At 44.1% G+C, this 19,206-nt stretch overlaps 2 protein-coding genes across 2 annotated transcripts in view; both read right to left on the reverse strand.

Moving 5' to 3' along the window:
* LOC149331514 (uncharacterized) overlaps positions 1 to 19,206 on the reverse strand; it is a 49,906-nt gene that overhangs the window by 12,922 nt on the left and 17,778 nt on the right. The window lies entirely within an intron of this gene.
* On the reverse strand, positions 15,063 to 19,171 carry LOC149331515 (uncharacterized). Its single transcript, XM_089556693.1, has one exon. It carries the CDS (start codon positions 16,773 to 16,775, stop codon positions 16,119 to 16,121), a length of 657 nt encoding a protein of 218 aa, XP_089412819.1. The 5' UTR covers positions 16,776 to 19,171; the 3' UTR covers positions 15,063 to 16,118.

The raw sequence follows: 19,206 nt of genomic DNA on the forward strand, positions 1-19,206 counted from the left end.
TCTATGATCCGCAAGCCCCAGGCCCTGCGGCTCACCCCGGAGTCCTTCCTGGTTCTGCAGCCTGCCGCACAGAAACAGCCGTCTAACCCTAACAAGCCCAAGGCCCGGACCCGCTCCTGGTTCTGAACCATGCCACCACCACCTCCAGTCGTCCAGAGACCACCCACTGGCTGCTGCACTATTGAGGTGAGCAGGGCAGGCATAGCCTCCCGGAACTCCACCAACATCCCCTATGAAGAGCTGCTGTGTGTACGCACACAGCTCGCCTCCCTCCAAACCACCAGCAGCCACCTCCAGGCCCAGCTGCATGCCCACCAGCAGGCCCGAACCGCTGCCCCAGCGCCAGTGGTCCAGGCTGTTCCTACCTCCACTCTTCCACTGTACCTCTCCCTACTCGCGAACCATCGGCCAAGAAGCGGGCTGCAACTCCCGCTACCTCTCTGACCACAGCAACCCCAGCCGAGCGAACCCTAGTCCTCCCAAACTCGGAGGGAGGAGGAGGCCACAATTCAAGGCTCGGTGCAGACGGCCACCCAGGCCTTCACCAGTGCATTCTCCAACCTCACAAGCCATTTAGACTTTCGCTCCCCAAATTCATGAGCGATTTAATGATCAAGAGGCTCGCCAAGCGACAGCTTGTGCTGCTGCATGGCCTAAAGGGAAGGCCCAGCTCCACACCTCCTCTAATTTCTCCAAGGCAAACGACACCTTCAGTGATGGCGAGACCATGCACTAGCCTCACCATCTGGTAGTGGAACTGTCGAGCTTTGGTTCCAAGCAGTGACTGGTTCACTAGTTCCTAGCACGGGCAGATTGCCCCGACATGCTCATGCTGGAAAAGCCCTCCAATCCCCTTACCATACCCAGCTACGTGCCCATCGTCCCCATTTCTCCTACACCCACTCAGGTTGCTGTTCTTGTATGCAGTGAGTGCACACCATCTCCCACCCATCCCCGAAATAGATCAACTTCTCATCGAACTTGTGGTGCAGCGCACTCGGGATAATATAGTCTCTTCATCCTCAACATATACAGGCACCCAGAGTGGCTGCCGCACGACTTCAACTGACTATTCACACTTGCCAAGCACGACACACAAATGCCTCCTCGTAATTGTAGAGGATTTCAATGCCCCGCACAGGGCCTGGGGCTACACAGCCGACATCTACAAAGGGTCAGGGTATGGCTCGCAGCTCAGCAGGCCGGCTTCTCCCTTCTCACAGACCCCACCACCCCTACTTGCATCGGGAGCAGCGTCTGCGCAGACACTGCTCCCAACCTCACCTTCACCCACCGCCTCCCGCACTCTACGTGGTGTAACACTCAAGTGAATCTGGGTATTGATCACTACATTATCGAGATTCTCCTACAAGCAGGCCAAATATGCAGACTCTCTTGTGGTGCTACCATCACAAAGTGGGACTCGTTCCACACCTCCCGGGCAGCTTGCACTCTAGACCCTCCTACATCAGACAAAGTTAGTTGGTCTGACCAACTCCAGCATGACCAACTCCTGACTAACAAATGCAGCTGTACTAGAAGGCCTCCAAGCATGTACAAATACCATGTACAAAACCACCATGCATGTAAAATACGTCCATGATTTCCTCTCTGAACGCATAGCCACACTCACCTTGGGCGCAGACTGGCTCCCCAGTGTCTCAGTGGGAGCACGAGGAATGCCTCAGGGTCCTGTGCAATCTCCTATCCTCTTCAACATATCCATTCCCTAAGTTCCCCGTCAAATCGCCCAAGTCCCCGACATAAATTTCAGATTCTATGCTGACAATATCGCTGTCTGGGCCAATCGAGGAAGTTATGCAAACATTGAAGACAGCCTACAGTCAGCTCTCAACATCATGAACTCCTATGTTCACACGCGCAGCCTAGCCTGGTTCTCTTCCAAATCAGAACTCTTCCTCTATCGCAACAAGCCGCACGATCCCACCAACCCTCCAATCTCATTCACGCTACGGAACCACCTAATTGCCATTGTCTCCTAGATTTGCATCCTGGCACTCGTTCTTCACTCCCACGGCGTGCCCGATGACACCCTCCAAGCTCTCCAGACCCAAACCCAGCAAGTCACTCATCTAATCTGGTGCGTGGCGAACCACCGCGCAGGTCTGCTTGAGAGGAACATTCTCCGCCTCACCCAAGACTACATCATGAGTCGCATGGCTTACTCATTCCCCTACCTCCCTCTAAAGCAGAAGGAGCGAGACCGCATCATTGCACTCCTCAGGAGCTGCACAAAGGTTGCCCTTCACCTTTCCGGCAGCTCCTCTACTGCCCGTCTCCTCAGACTCGGTACCCACAACACATTTGAGCAGCTGGAAGAAGCCACTCTAACAGTGCAGCTGACTAACCTGTTGGGCACCGCAGCAAGCTGCTCTCTAGTCTGTTAGTTAGGCATCGCCCCGATCACCCATCCTTCTAAAGAGGGTTCCCCTACCTTCAGACCTATGCTCTCATCTCATCATCCTTCCCATCCCTAAGAACATAACCCTGAGCACGACGGAGTATGCATGGCGTCCACACCAAAGCACTGCACAAGCCGTACGGCGACAGTTCCGAAGTAGCCTACGTGTACATGGCAGCGTACTCATCGGGCTACCAAATGGTCCTCGCTAACACTAACATTCAGGACCGATTACTCGCATCAGGCTCCATCACCAACGACTCATCCAAAATTGCAGAGGAAGTGGCCATTGCGCTCGCTCTCATCTCCACCTCTGCCACCAAAATTCTCTCTAACTAAAAATCCACCCTTTCCAATTTCGACAAAGGCCTGATAGCTCCACCGTGGCTCGGCTTCTACGCTTCTGGCATCCCACAGCCCTATAACCCTTATCTGGACGCTCGCACACGCAGGCTTACCGGCTGACGAGGAGGTCCAATCTCTCACCCGAGGTCTCACTGTCCGAGCCAGAGTTAGACCCCTTCCGCCATCCCGGGAGCGTCTGCTTACTTTCAGAGATATCCTTACCCACTACCGAGGTACCCCGCGTGTTTACGTAATAGTTTACATATCGCTGCCTCCCTCCCTAACCCTAACCCAGGCCTCCTACTGGTGCCAACTCCAGACTAGTACTGATCCCTACCCTATTCTTCATGCCCACTACCCCGATCAGTACCTTTCCTCCTGTAAGCGCTACAGGAAACTGGGAGACTTCATTCACATCCTCCTCACATGCCCTACATTCCCACACCCTCCAACCCCAACCACGGCGGAGTCATACTGAGAGACTCTCCTGGCCAACTCAGCTCCTGCTGACCAGCGCTGGATAATTACCGATGACTTGAAGCGGATCGCCCTCCAAGGGCTGTTCTTTGCCCTTTAAGCACAGCTCCCTTAGAGCTGCCTCGTGGCACGTCAGGAGGGAGGGGTCTGCCCGCTCCGCCTCTTTATTGCTTGGAAATAAATGTTTCCACCACTACCACCACAACGCATGCAGCACACATCTGTCACTACCGCAACATAGCTTAAAGCACGACTGAGGCCCATGGGGCCAACTATGTGTCTTTCCTTTGCCTTCGAAGCTCCCACTCTTCATCGATTTCATAGCTTAAAGCACGACAAAGTTGCCCACTGTCCCAGGGGGCCAGTTATGAACCTCTCCTTTCTTTTGTTCTATCTGAAGGTCAAATGAAGGTGAAATTCTCCAGACACGGTGATCTTGGCTTCACCTAGCGTAGTGAAGCTTTCGCTTCAAAATCTACGAATTTTGTTTGCTGCAATTAATGTACTTTTCTTTCACAGCTATGAGCAATTTCTTAGCACAGCTTGCAGGTCTTAAACATTGTACTACTACTACTGTCAACACTCGATATACTGACATATGGTCTGTACCACAGTTTAGAACCAGTTACAAACTACAGTCGCTGGCCCATAATCTTCCATTATCGAAAAAATTCAATCAAAATAGTGTGGACTTGAAGTGAGCCATGCATTCATCATTTGATAACGTAGTGACAGATACACTGCATCGCGGATTACTTAAGGGCTACTGCAGGTCCTTTGAAACATGGCAGCTCCTGCTAAAGCATAAAAAGGCATTTGGAAATAAGGAGGGATGGTGTCTGGGCAAACCATTTCATTATTACATTATAATTACTTACTGCCTGCTTTTATTGCTTTTCAGCGAGAACGCCTAGCTTTTGCTAGGCAGTCGGAAGAGGGGCAGAGAATAATTCTGTAAAGTGAACTGCCCAAAAATCAGCTCAGGGAGAGTATAGGCAGAGGTGGACTTGAAGTGAGCCATGCATTCATCATTTGATAACGTGGTGACAGATACACTGCATCGTAGATTACTTAAGGGCTACTGCAGGTCCTTTGAAACATGGCGGCTCCTGCTAAAGCATAAAAAGGCATTTGGAAATAAGGAGGGATTGTGTCTGGGCAAACCATTTCATTATTACATTACAATTACTTACTGCCTGCTTTTATTGCTTTTCAGCGAGAACGCCTAGTTTTTGCTAGGCAGTCAGAAGGGGGGCAGAGAATAATTCTGTAAAGTAAACTGCCCAAAAATCAGCTCAGGGAGAGTATGGGCAGATCACGCTTTTTCATCCAAAGCTGGATTTAAGGGGTGTATTAGAGAGGAGGGGTGTGCTCATCATCACGACAAAATTTTCCAAGAAATGCAATGGTCGTCTTTAGAGCCCCCTGCCCAAATGGCACATTGAGAGTCGCTCATAATTTGACCCAGTTCTCAGCGGATCCTTTCCCACAAGTAAACTGTCCAAGTAGATTTTACTAAATGTGTAAAGTGAATACATATGCAGGGCCCCATTGTCTCATACCAATATGAATCATGAATGAAAAGCAGCACAATCAGTGCTCAAACAAAAACTGAAAAGCATGCATGTGAGCACACATTTTAATCTGTTGAAATATGTAATTGGGCTAGCTGTTCTACTATGGCTGGCACAATAAAGCTTCATTACTAGATACTGTTCACTTCCCATCATTAAAGGCTGTGATGTATATTATGGATTGAAGACAACCCAAAAAAGGAGACCCATACTTTGTACCATCTGCTAGGGAAAGTGACAGGGGGTTCTGTACCACAGTCGTCACAACAGAACCCATTCCCAAGCCCAGCTGCACACCGCGATCACAGAAACAATTTTTCCGACAGAGTCCTATCGGACCCTTTGCTCACATTGTCCTTATATCTCAGGAACACCTCGGCGACATTCTCTCTTTGCAGCAGATTTACTCGAGCTTTTGGTTACAACCCATGACGATCATGCAGTTAAAACCACAGGAGACCAGGCAAGGCTATCGCTTTAAAAAGCACTCAGAGCTTGCAAGCACTGTTGTGTTGGGTTTAGTGGTGCATAAGCATCCAAGGCTTATTCCTATTACTACAGTTTTTCCTACGTAAGCATCCGTTTCTGAACCATCAGTATAAAAGTCAGTGAAACCATTGCATTTTTCCTAAAGTGCAAGAAATTCTTGACTATATGTTGTTGTGCCTTTTGATTTTCATGGAACTGTGTCAGAGTGAATAAATCGCTGATTGCAGGAAAATTGTACCATGGAGGCAGTGGATCGCGTCTTTGTGCAATGCTAGGTAATGTGTTTGATACGGTGAGATTCTGGCACATCTCTTCAAAACACAAGAGCAGTGGCCTGGTAGTTTGCAGCTTGTTGCTAAATAGTATTCTAGATGGCCACTTTTTAACTATTTGGTGACAGATACATGTTTCGGTGGTGAACGGATTTTTAGAATGTATGAGGATGTGAGCATGCTTCTTCTTTTTGAAAGTGGTGGTTCATTGGTTTCTACATACAGATTGTTAATGGGGACGTGCTGTATGCACCAGTAAAAAGACATAAACCTAGGTTGTGTACACAGTCTAGTCGTTCCATGTAAGACGGCCTTGGTGAACAATATGCAACCATGATATAAGCAGGATTGCACCACAGAGCGATAAATTTGTAGAAGGCCTGTCAGAGCCCTAGTGTTTGTGTGAAAGGACTTTTGAGTATGTTGAGTGATCGGGAAGCTTTCTTTTGCAATGCGTTTATATGAGGCAGAAAAGTGAGTTTTCTGTCATATGTTCCTAGAAATTTGTTTTCATTTTTAGCGGGTAACTTGTTTCGTTCAGGTGTATGGCCGGATCAGCCTGTAAGCCTGGTTTGAGTGAGAAAAAAATGGCCACTGTTTTCTGTGGACAAAACTGGAAACCATTTTTGCCTGCCCATGTTGCCAGTTTATTTATTGTTAATTGTATTAGTCTTTCGTATGTTGATATGTTGGAGGATGTGCAAGCTATCTGGAGATCGTCTACGAGGCTGAGTACATAAAGGACCTTGGCATTATTTTACTAAAAAGAGTTCATTTTTACCACAAAGAGAGTTGTGCTTAAAATACACCCCTGAGGTACTCCATTTTCCCAAATAAAATTCTTTGAAAGGGTTGAACCTAGGGGGACATTGATGAACGGTTAGACAAAAAGCCTTTTAGGCAGTTCAGCATTCTGCCATAGATGCCAAGCTCAGCTAAGTCTTGAAGGATCCCGAATCTCTAGGTTGTGTCATATGCCTACTCCAAATTGTAGAAGACAGCAAGACAATGTTGTGTGTGTACAAATGCCTCTCGGACAGTATTTGCAAGATGAACTAGGTGATCTGTAGTGCAGCATCTTTTTTAAAGCCACACTGATGGATATCAAGAAGTTCACGGGATTGAAGGACGAAAGTTAATTTTATATTCAGGACATTTTCAAAGAATTTGGCGAGGCAAATGCTCAGGCTTTATTGTACCAATACTTGTGATTTTTACTACTCTAGAGGACTCAGGAATAGCTTGACACATAGCGGTGACAGTGCAGTTTGTGAAAGGTTCGTTAAGTTTGTCTAGAGTGAGGCTATCTGAAACGATTTTTTTTTTTTGGGACATTGATCAGTCAGCTAAATGCAGCTTCCAACATCATGGTTTTGTTGGGATGACTTTGGGTGAAGATGATAGGCTGATTAGTACAGGAACATGGTCGCTTCCACATGGGTTACCTGAGACGTTCCATTTAAAATCCGTAAAAATAGGCAATGAACTAAAAGATACATCTATACAGCTCATTTTTTCTGAGCTAGGAGAACAATATAAGTTGGTTTTCCAATGCTCAGTAGGCAAAGGTTATTAGAGTATAAAATCCACATTAAGTTGACCTCTAGTGTCAGTCACTAAACCAAAAGCTGGAGTGGGTGCTAAAAAATCTGACCATCAAGAACGGTTCTGGTAGTCGGTCTGAAAGGTCCACTAAGTTATGGATAGTTATTCTAAGATGCGAATCTATATATACGCAGCACACTGTAATTGTTTTAAACATGTGCAGGACGGCGGCCACAGATTCTAATCTAGTTTTAAGCTTGTTTTCTCGAGCTGCTACTCCGTTTTGGACAATGATGGCAACGCTACCTGAAAATCAGCTCGCCTGCTCTTGGTCATATTGAAGACCTTATAGTAGTGTTTGAGAATGTTTTCATGTTTATAGCCTAAGTTTGTCTATTGTAAACACAAGGCCACAGGTGAGTGTGTTGCTAGTATGTCTTGTATGTCATTTTGGTTATGTAGGAGTCCCCTGCAGTTCTAATGTATGAAAGCCATCTTGTATTAAGTGGGTAGTGAAAAAACCTAGATTGTGTTTTCGAGTGCCCTGATTCGAGGCTTCTCTCTCTTTTTTTTTCGATCTAAGGATGTTCACCATCCTTCCAACATCGACGGCACAGGACGAAGACTGCCTTGACTTGTGCCCATTGCACACTCGAATAAGCGAGACGTCCGTGCAGTATGCATGGTTGTTTCCATGTTGGGCCCTTCCGTGTGGGGAGAGGCCTTGTGGCTTCCTGACCTGGAGGTCTGTGCAGTCTGCTTTGTGGGCGGTGGCGCAGCGCTGGCTGCTGCCACCAGGGGCATGGGTAGTCCTGCTCCAGGCTCACTGTGTGTGAGCTGTGCAGGCGCTGAAGGCCGCTATGATGCTGTGCTTTGCTGCACCATGATTGAGTAGCTTGGATTCTGCAACGAAAGTCGTTTCCACACTTCCCTGAATTATATCTTCTCTTTGACCTTTAGTATGATAATTTTTTCCTTTCTTCCCAGCTGGGCACGAAGCCGGATGGCTGCCCTCACATTTTACGCAAAGGTGGGGTTCAACAACCCAGTTTTCTGCGGATTGGTAGTGAGAAGCACATTTCACACAGGTCTGATGGCCCCGGTAAATCTGTGAACCGTGGCCATACCTCTGGCATTTGTAGCATTGACGTGGATTGGGTTTATATGGTCCGAGTTTGAGCTTTTTGTAGCCTACCTCTGCAGAATATAATATACTAGAGGCTAAGGTGGGAACAGCGTGCTTGATTAGTGTTTCCGTGTTTTATTTTCATCTTGTACACATTTGTTACGTTTCGTTCTTGAAATACGTCTAGGAGTTCTTCTTTTGTTAGGTACTTGAGTATTCAATGAACAGCGCGGGTTTATTGTCACTGGTATTTCTCAGAACCTGTCACTCCTGACAACTTCTCATATTGATGACTGTAAAGGACTTCCAACAGGAGGTTGCGATTTGCTAGTTTCTTGATTTTGTAGCCTTGTCGGATGCTTTCAGTTAAGTTTCTTATTACATGAGAGGATGACACCAGTCATGTGGTTATGTCTGCATGCTCGCTATGGACCACGTGAGATTATGGAAAGTTTTTTGCATTTTATTTTTTAAAATTTGCAGTCACTTCGGTGCACCCTCGTTTCAGAGTGCATTGGTTGCAAAAAAGGAAAGTAGCCAAAAACAGTTTTCTACTCAGCCGCGGCAGCAGCCACCCACTAGGGAGCCCAGCAAGGGAAGGGGACGGGGCAGGAACTTCCCCTCACCGGCTGTGCACCTTGACTATAACCAAAAAAATTCAGGGGGGCACTTTGTTGACCTAAAGTGTGGTGAGGCGAAAGCCTTAAGTGCGGCGTTGCTGCTTGTGTCACTGATGTGTGGTTAAGATGTTAAGCTTCGCCTCTAAGAGTGGAATGCGACAGCGTCTTGCAACACTGCCAGGGAGTCCACAGAACATCATCGCCCGTTCGGCTCTACGCCTTGCTCGTCGGTAAATTGGTTTTTGAAGATAAGAAAATGTAGCTGTCTCGCATATCTCGGTGGACACCTGAACCTCGCTGTAATGAGAATGGAGGAACATGGGAGTGAACGAAGACACCGTATTCATTAGACGCACCTTTGCTCTTTCCAAACCATCGAGCTGGCATGGCAGAGTGGTTAGTGTGCTCGTCTCGCACTCCGGAGACCCTGGTTCGATTCCTCAACTTGATGAATTTTCTACTCGGTTTTATTTATTTATATGGTCTGACTATAACGGTTAATTAGGCTAATTGGTTAAGCAAGCAATTAACTAAACTCAGTCCTACGCACTTGGAGCATCACTATACCATCCCTTTAATTGGTTGCATTGCAACCAATTAAAAGGATCATATAGTGATGCTTTAAGAAAGTGGGACTGAGTTTAGTTAACCGTTGCATGGTTTTTAGCCAAAGTACAATTGGCCCTGTTTGAAATTCGTGCACTGTGACGTCACGACCATTTCGACCGATTGAAAAGCGTGACATTTCTGTCGACAACTCCTGCTCACAACAATGAGGCATTAAAGGCTTCCGTCTTAATAAGGGGCAACTGGGGATAGCTACAACACGCAAGTTTAACCCTAGCTACCCCTGAAAAATGAAAAACCGAGAAACGAGAAGACCGGACAATGATGAAAAAGAAGATAGGAAAGTGAAGGACATAAGGGAGGACAAGAAAGGGAAATGCCGATCTTTCCCTGTCAGGTCAGGACAGAGGTGCCATCTATGGAAAGCTGGGGTCAAAGCGGAGTGTTGCCTTCTCTGAGGGGCCTTGAATGTCTAAACGCTTGTCATAGGCTCAACCACAAGGATCCCCTTTCCCCGGACACAGCACTGCCATGCACGGCTAAACGTGGATGCTCGGGTCTGTGGTGACGCACTTCTCACCATCATCACCCTGCGGGCATGTCCCTACGGATGCTCAGGAGCCCGCGGTGGCACAACTCACCAACATGTGCATGTTGCAGATGCCCCTGCAGGGACAAAGCTTGCAAGTGGCTACATGAGGGTGAAGGAGATTGCACTGCACACAAACACATGGGTGTAAACATTTCAGCAGGACCAGACAGGATAGTCATCAAAAAAAAAGCCTTTATATCACACATGAGCTTTGACTAGACGTCACATACAAAAAGCAAATCATATATTGAAAATATTGAAATGTAAAAGTGAAACAAATAAAAAAATACAAAAGCAATCACACCAAACTCTACCTGAGATTGCATACCAGAGTCTCAGGCAACCTTGAAGCCACAAGAAAAGTGAAAAACAGAAGCACCATGAAAAAGCGGTCACCATGAACAAGGGTGAAGAAATAGAGACTGTGATTAGCCACTGCACTGCCGTCAAATGTTATTTGCGAAAGCTGAAGGCTGTTTGAACTTTAATGGATGACAAATCAATGAAATGAATACAGTCAAGCAATCTCTGGCTCCCAAATGTAACAAAACACTCAAGTTATGCAGAAACAAAATACATGCAGAAAACATTATAACAGAAAATCATTACAGAAAGAATTCATTGATAAAATCAAAGTTTCCACCAAAACTGCCCCAGATTAGAGCACCTCAGTCAACAAGTTTTCTACTGTGGCGAAAAAAACTGTGTGCTTAGAATTCAGCGACCGGTCCCTTTAAAAACGCTGCCAGCACTATGTTGTGTTAACATAGCTTGATTATGTAAATTTCAACCATCAGTTTGAAATCATTGCTTTAAAAGGAAGAGATCCTATTCATGACAGCTTTGATTTTAACCCATCATGCACGTTGGGGAAATTAGCAGGCACATGCATGGTCTCAGGAATAGCAGCCAATGAGTAGCTTTGTACCATTGCACTGTGAGGGCATCTGAATGTCTTTGCCACGCATTGAGGAGGCAAAATGGCACATGCAAAGCAAACGTACGCACTTAAGTAGGTTAGCTAGAAATGTTTGTTATAGCTAGCATTATCACAAGGCACCATGACACTATGGCTCTGGAGTATCTGAAAAGTGCTCTCTCATTTCATGGCTTCTCAATGAACACTTCGCAGTGAATGCCTTTGTGCAGAAGCAACACTGAAATGGTTTCTCGCCCTTGTGGGATCGCATATGCCTTGTGAGGTGATGACCTTGTGTAAAGGACATGGGGCACAGACGGCACTTGTATGGCCTCTCCCCCGTGTGGGTGCGGACGTGTTTACGCAAGTGGCCACTGTATGAAACTCTCCTGCCACAGTGGTCACACTGGTAACGACGCTCTCCGGTGTGGATGCGGAGGTGAACAACCAGGTGGCTTTTTCGTGTAAAGGTTTTCCTACAGTGGCTGCACTGGTGTAGCTGGTTAATTGTGCGTTTACTCTGGTGATTTTCCATCTTAATACGAGGAGTTGCTACACAGTGGGGTGCAGGAAGTCTTCCCACAAGTGAACTTTCTCCAGGAGGTGGCTCGTGGGTGTGATGCACAGCAACAAGACCTGCGTCGTGAAGAACAGAGCATTTCCACTCAACGAGAGTGCCATTTGACAACAGATAACAGCCTATATGGCCACAGAAGTCGTATAAACATATGCAACACATGCATTACAGGTTTATGTTAAAAGAAACATTACCTTTAAGCAAAATTTTTTAACGACAAATTTTTCTTGCAATCGTGCCAATGTTCAGTTATAAAGAAAAATGATCACAACAAGTCAAGCACTCTTGGAATTAAAAGGTATGCATCTTGAATGGCCTTCACAACAACAGGGCCCTACCGAGTCCACAGTCCTGGTCATCGGATGTAAATCTTCAAAGCAATGTCATTTGCAAGAATCTGCTAGCAAGACTGGATTCCTCGCAAGGCAATGCTCAGCTTTTCGCAGATTTAGTCCAAATTTTAATTTCCTAGTTTGCACAAACCAGAGGATAGAGACTACATGCACATAGCAAATATGCTGCTTAGAGAAGTGCAAGTAATGCTGTGCACATGATGAAACATGAACAATGGTTATTCAAACCAGAACCACAATAAGATCACACAGTATATTTGCTGTCAACACATGTGGAAACTATGAGCATCAGTTGAAATCAGTTAAAACAATGCACACGTAAATTTCTTCTTCAACACCTGACACCACAAAAAGGAAAGCTAAAACTGACGACTTTGCTGTCGTTTCATGAGAACATTACGTACATAGGTATAAGTAAAACATAAGAGCAGACGTTTCATAGTTGAAGTCGAACAATTCACATGCATGGCAACAGAATAACAATTCACAAACTAGGCAAGGCATTTATCAAAACGGAAGGAACTGAAGCATATAAAGTAAGGTCACAGATGGTGTAGAAAATGCACAAGCACAAGAAGGCTACCAAGGCAACAGAATACCTCTTTCTCGAGAGACTTCCTCCAATAATGACAAGTTTTCCTTAGCATGTCATTTCTTTATGCTAGAACACAATGTCACTGATGGTATAATTGACAACACACATTCTCCATGTCTCACTCAACTGAACTAGCTTTTAACGTAACCAAATAGGGTCTGACGCACCCCGCTTTGTTCAAAAATACTACGTTTGACACCACATGGTGCACTATTTCAACAGCTATGAAAGTAAATCCGTTGGGTCCATAACTGCTGGCAAGATGTTTTGCGAGATTCTTCCTTTTGCAGCTTGAGCTAACTGCCTCGATGATGTTGGTTCAAATGAATGCAACATAAAAAGAGGCTAAGTGAAAGAAAGCCCCAATACCGAAAGCAACAGGACGTCCTTTGCATGTTCAGGAATTGCAATTGTAATAACTACTGTATTAGCTGCTAGAGATTCAGAGTGACAGCTTTAACTGAAATCGCGGGTGCTCTTTTTTTGAGGGTCAAAATGAGGGTCCTTAGGTATATATCGAGAACACCTGTACAACACTCTCCTTGTCAATGGGTGAATGAAGGAGGTTTTGGTTATTTCACGACAACATCACCATTAAAACCACAAGAAGCCCAGTAAAGCTACACCTCTAAAAAGCACTTAAAGTTTGCAAGCAACTGCACAAGACTGGAGGAGATTGTGCTCCACATAGACACATAAAGTCTAAAAATTTCACAAGAAACTGACAAGAAAGGCAGTGAATGAATAGTAAACTCTAATGCCCTTTTTATAGCACTTTAGCATCAATCACATCTTCCATAGACACTCAAAAAGCAAATGACAAACACAAGTGAAACAAAACAAAGAATTGACAAATGCAATGAAACCAAGCTCCACCTGAGCACGCACACAAGAACCCTTGGCAGCCTTGAAGCCATTGGGAAAGCAAAAAAAAGCAGAGAGGCATACAAGAATTCACCATGGATGAGAAGAAATACAGACAGAGAAAAAAAAAAAACATGACCAATAACAAGCAAGATTACATGAACTTCTCTTACTCAATTGTATTTAGTCATACTTTTTGGTAGTGCTCATTATAAGGAGTCGCCTTTCTGGAATCACCACCAGACTCCAAGGCAATTTTATTAATGATCTCTGCATAACATTTTAATTTTGTACATAACTGACCAGCTCAGATCTCTCCAAGAAAAAAATTTTAATAATGAAAAATTTTTATAACACCTTGATATTCACCCTAAAGGCAGCAGCCCAAGTAATCATATGACATGAAACACCTATTGCTGAATCTCTGATTCGCTTATGATGTGCACAGTGCGACACTTGGTAGAGAAATGTTATCTTTGAAAGCAACACAAAGCTTTGGGATTCCAATGAAAATAAAAAATATAGCAAATGGGCAAAGCACAGAAATTTCTGGCTCCAAAACCTAAAAACAAAAAAACACTCGTGAAATAAGCAATGTCATGCAAAAAAAGACAGAAAATGCAAGATAACAACACAACACTGAACTTCCCTCTACATTCCAGTAAAATTTTCTCCACACATGCTACTTGGTTTTTACATCTGAATTTGCATACATTGTAATCAATGCGAGCAGTGCTTATCTCAGTGACCACAAATCAGTTACCTCTTGTCAGTATGGCATGTTTTGGGTTTGCACAGAAACATGATGCAAATGAGGGGAGGCTCGTTTCAGTAAAACGGTTATTAGTTTGGGACGTGAAAAAAAGGCTACAATAAAGTGAAACACCGCGACCACTTTCTTGAAGATAATGCAAAAACCGTCAGCTGAACCACACAAAACACTGAAAATGTCGAGGTCACAATTTTCAACAGTGACATCCGACACACAGACATTCAAAACAGAGACACTTGTTGAATAAATAGTTATGCACAGCCCGGCGCAGCAAAATCCTTTTCATTTTTCCTTACAACTGTCAAAAGTCCACTCTTAAAGCCAGCATACAAAATCTCACCCCATTTCTCCAAGCTATGCATTACACTGTCTCTTTTCACACCTCTCACTAATGCGGTTAGACCAACATGAATATACAGGGTGTTTCACTTAAGACTTTACATAATTTTTAGAAATATGCTTTTTGAGCTAGAAGAGCGCTTTTTTGGCATAGCTTGGTGAGCGATGTAGTACTTCAGAAAACAGCTAAGATGTGCTAACTGGCAGACTTGCTAATATTGAATAGTTAACTTTTCATCTATTGTTAGGCACATGAATATGAAGAGTTGTGTAGCCCACTAAATTTAATATCTGTATCAGTTTTTAGAATTCAGAAAACGCAGTTACCCTCGCTGCTGTAGCCCAACAAATTTTGGCTAAATCCTGACAAAATACATCCACTTCTCAGATGTTTGCAGGGAAAGCAACCTCTCCAGAGAACTTGTCAAAACAGCCAAAATTTGATGGGGCAACAGCGGCGAGGGTAACTGTGTTTACAAAATATTAAAAACTGACACAGATACTACACAGTGGGGTACATGCTTCTTAATAATTAAGTAACCTGACGGTAATAGTTAAAAAGCTAACTATTCAATATTAGGTAACCAGCCTACTCGTTAGCATGTCCTAGCTCTTTTATGATGATGGTATGCCCAAAAATGTGCTCTTCTAGGTCAAAAAGCCTATTTTTAAAAAGCATGTAAAGTCTTAGGTGAAACACCCTGTACAAAGTGACAGGAGCTGCATTTCATTGCGCTTTCAATGAATCAAGCCAAGATAGCTGTAATGACTTTAATGCATGAATTAGCACACCAGTGCCAAAAAAATTTACATACGATGCATCACTGCGAGATAGACAGGCACCCTTTTCTTTTCGCAGCCCTCATGTTAGGGAAAGGCAAGAGCATGCACTAGCAAAAGAACTTGTTTCAGTGAAGATGAAAGCTAAGTGTTTGGGAGACAAAAGCCTAATAAAGTTGAATGGAGGAAGTACTTCATCACTTGAGACACCTACACACTTGAAAAGACGTGACTTGCCCGTAAATCACGAAGGTTAAAACGCTACGTGCTTCATGTCAGATTAAAAACCATCAAGGGAAACTATTCTATTGTTTAAGAAAAGCCAAATGTATGAAATTTGCCACCATATTTGTGCTTTTCAAGCCGCATAAGATGCATTTATTGCTGTGAAAAATTGCATAGAGAAGTGAATGGCGGTGTAGTCTACCATAAGGAATTCGTGCACCAAAAAGTGCCTTGAGTTCATCGCTCTACGCTTGTAAAGATAGTCAGTACCTGCATTCCTCTCTTTTACCCTTTCTAATACATAAAAGTGTTTTGAGAGTAAGTAGCTTCGTTGCCATTTTGACATCGCAGCGTTTAATCTGTCGTCAGTGTCGCTTTAGAGCAACCATGAATCTGGAAGTATTGTTCGAATCGAAAAGAGAGGATATGCGGGCCTTTGATGATTTAAACACAAATTGCCTGTTTGGGAGCTTAATGCATACATGCTTCACCTGAAGGAACACCATCTAAAGAGCAACACTGTACCAATCTGCAGTGATGGCATATGAATGCATATTTCACAAATGGATTTTGTCAACATAGCAGTTACATTGCCAGCATAAGCATATTTGTAGATTAGCTAGGAATGCTTGTCATAGTTAATTATATGAAAGGGCACCAGACAATTATGGAACTCCAGTAACTGAAGAGTGCTCTCTCTCTTCATGGAGTTCCAAACTGCGCTTCTCAGCAAACGCCTTTGTGCAGAAGCGACACTGAAATGGTTTCTCACCCTTATGGGATCGCACATGACTCGCGAGGTGATGATTTTGTTTAAAGGTCATGGGGCACAGCTGGCATTGGTACGGCCTCTCTCCCGTGTGGGTGCGAACATGTTTTACCAAGTGGTGCCTAAGTTTAAATCTGTTGCCACAGTGCTCACAGCGGAAAGGACGCTCTCCGGTGTGGATGCGACGGTGTTCACTCAATTGTTTTGCCGGCTTAAATCTGCTGCCCCAGATGTCGCACTGATATGGACGCTCATTGGTGTGGATGCGAAGATGTTGATCCAGGTCCCATTTCCTCACAAAGATCTTCTTACAGTGGTTGCACTGGTGTAGCTGGTTGGCTCTGTGTTTACTCTGGCGATTTTCCATGTCAGTACGAGAAGTTGCTACACCGTGGGGTGAAGGAGACCTCTTCACACGTGCATATTCTCCAGGAGATGGCTCACGGCTCTGATGCGTGGAGGCCAAACCTGCATTGTCCAGAGCGTTTGCAGTCAACCACAGCACCTCACATGGCACTAATGCCTCAACAAATTGAATGCAGAAAGCAACCATAAACAACCGTCATACAAACATATGCAACATTTGAGTCAACGGCTTGATGCTAAAAGGAACTCGGCTTTAAAACAAACTTTTCTACATTGATGTTCTCTTGCCGAAGTGCTAATGTTTGATTATCAAGAGAAATGGACGGACCAAGTCAAGCCAGCTTGGAATCGTTAATATTGTACAGTAACTCTTTCACCCAAGTCATTAATGCTGTCATGACAACAATGACCTTGTATATACACACAGGCTAAGAATGTCTATCTAACAGAACCAGTGGTAATGTGCTATAAATAGGAGTTGGTCCTTTTGGTTTAAACCGAAAGAAAACAATAAAAGTATGTTGAAATTAGTTTTTGGAATTCGGCTTCAACTGAAAAAGATCAATATTCTTGGTATGCAAAGCTGGCTGTTGAGTTCGAGTTACATTCAGTCCAAGTTCAAAATTTATCTAAATAGGGAAGCCAGGGGCACAATGAGACGGTGGTAATGTTGGCTGAGCTGCGCTGTTAAGTGATTTGACAAATTTTTCCACTTGCTTCATGCCTCTGCAGACCAGGAAGCACAACCACCTCGCCGTCTGCAAGCTAAGAGGTGCTTGTTCACTACCACCAACCGCGTAGAGCAGTTAGTTGGTCAAGCAGATTTAAAAACTGCATTACGGACTCTGACATGAAACCATGCATGGTTATCATAAAAAGTATTGTGGTCAGGCTACGGCGACGACTGAGCCTCAGTTACATAGCGCGAATCAACACCCATGCCACTTGGAGCCCCAATGCCTTGCTCAACCCAATGCAACTACCTAAAGAAAACTTGAAAATCTAGTTTGGAGAAGTCAATTTCCACTGGCGTTCTTGTCTGCTGGCCGTCTCATTAAAATGTGCTAGTTTTTATGATGAAAGCAATACCTTCAACAAGCACACTTCCAGTGAAAAATTGGTGATACATTAATTACTGGTAAACAAAGTGCTCATGCTGAAGAAATTCCGAGGCAGACTATGCGACTTCTGACCACACAAAACTCCACATTAAATCACTGAAGAAAGTCAACAATTCACTGAGAGTGAATAATTCAAGTCACTAACTCATTGCTAGAATTGATGATTTTCAAGAGAAAAATTCATAACAAAATTATATAGATATATATAATAAGAAAATAGAAGCTGAATTCATAAATTCCACAAAATTCAACTGTATATTACCAGAACCACAAGGGACAAACAAAAGAAGGCAATTATGAAAACCAAAGGCACTGAAGGAATAAAGTAAGGCGACAGATGGCACACAAAATGCACAGGTGCAGAAGAACTACCTCTGCACCAGCACAATTTTTTTTTACCAGAGACTTCAACAAATAATCCAAAGGTTTCTTTGGCATGCAGTTTCTCTATGCTCAGACACAATGTCTCACTAGGAATATTTCACAACACATATCCTCCACATCCGGCTCATCTGGATGAGTTCTTGATGCAACAAAATACATTTAGATGCATTCCACTTCACAGACGCTACTCTTTACATCACTTGCTGCACTATTCACAAAACTCTGAACGTCAATCCATTGGGTCCATGAACGTTGGAATATTTTTTGGAAAAATCCTTCCACTGGTACCCGTACTAAATCTCCAGACGGTGTTGTTCAGGTGTCTGCAAAGTAAAATTGAGAAAAAAAAGCCAAAATTAAAAAAGGCCCAGTGCCAACAGCAAACACTGTGTGTTCAAGAGCGGTCATTTCAGGTTCATGTGTGACTTTGAAAGGTAGATAATAGTTAGGCAAACAGGAAGGAAGTAACCTCTTTCTCGAGAGACTTCCCCTAATAATGACAACTCTTCTTTAGCATATTGTTTCATGCTTAAACACAACGTCACACATGGTATAATTGACAACACACATTCTCCACGTCTCACTCAAGTGAATGAGCTTTTAATGTAACGAAATAGACTGATGCACTCCGCTTTGTTCAAAACTACTACGCTTCACATCACATGGTGCACTATTTCAACAGCTATGAAAGTATATCCATTTCGTCCATAACTGTTGGCAAGATGTTTTGCAAAAATCTTCCATTTTCAGCTTGCACTAACTATCTCGATGATGTTCGTTCAAATGCCTGCAACATAAAACGGAAAAAAAGGCCAATTGAAAGAAAGCCCCAATACCAAGAGCATCACTATGTCCTTTGCATGTTCAAGAATTGCAATTTCACTAACTACTGCATTAGCTGCTAGAGATTCAGAGTGACAACTTTAACTGAAATCGCGGGTGCTCTTTTTTTTGAGGGTCTAAATGAGGGTCCATAGGTCATAGATCGGGAACACCTGTACAACACTCTCTTTGTCAGTCGGTGAATGAAGGAGGTTTTGGTTATTTCACGAAAACGACACCCTTAAAACCACAAGAAGCCCCAGTAAAGCTGCGACTCTAAAAAGCATTGAA

Source organism: Amblyomma mixtum, chromosome 8 (assembly GCF_055824585.1).
Source record: "Amblyomma mixtum isolate Tamu chromosome 8, ASM5582458v1, whole genome shotgun sequence".
In the NCBI taxonomy this organism is placed as follows: Eukaryota; Metazoa; Arthropoda; class Arachnida; order Ixodida; family Ixodidae; genus Amblyomma; species Amblyomma mixtum.

What these genes read in the sequence shown, in the direction of transcription:
- LOC149331515 (XM_089556693.1), bottom strand. Translation starts at nt 16,775, where the DNA reads ATGGTTGCTTTCTGCATTCAATTTGTTGAGGCATTAGTGCCATGTGAG.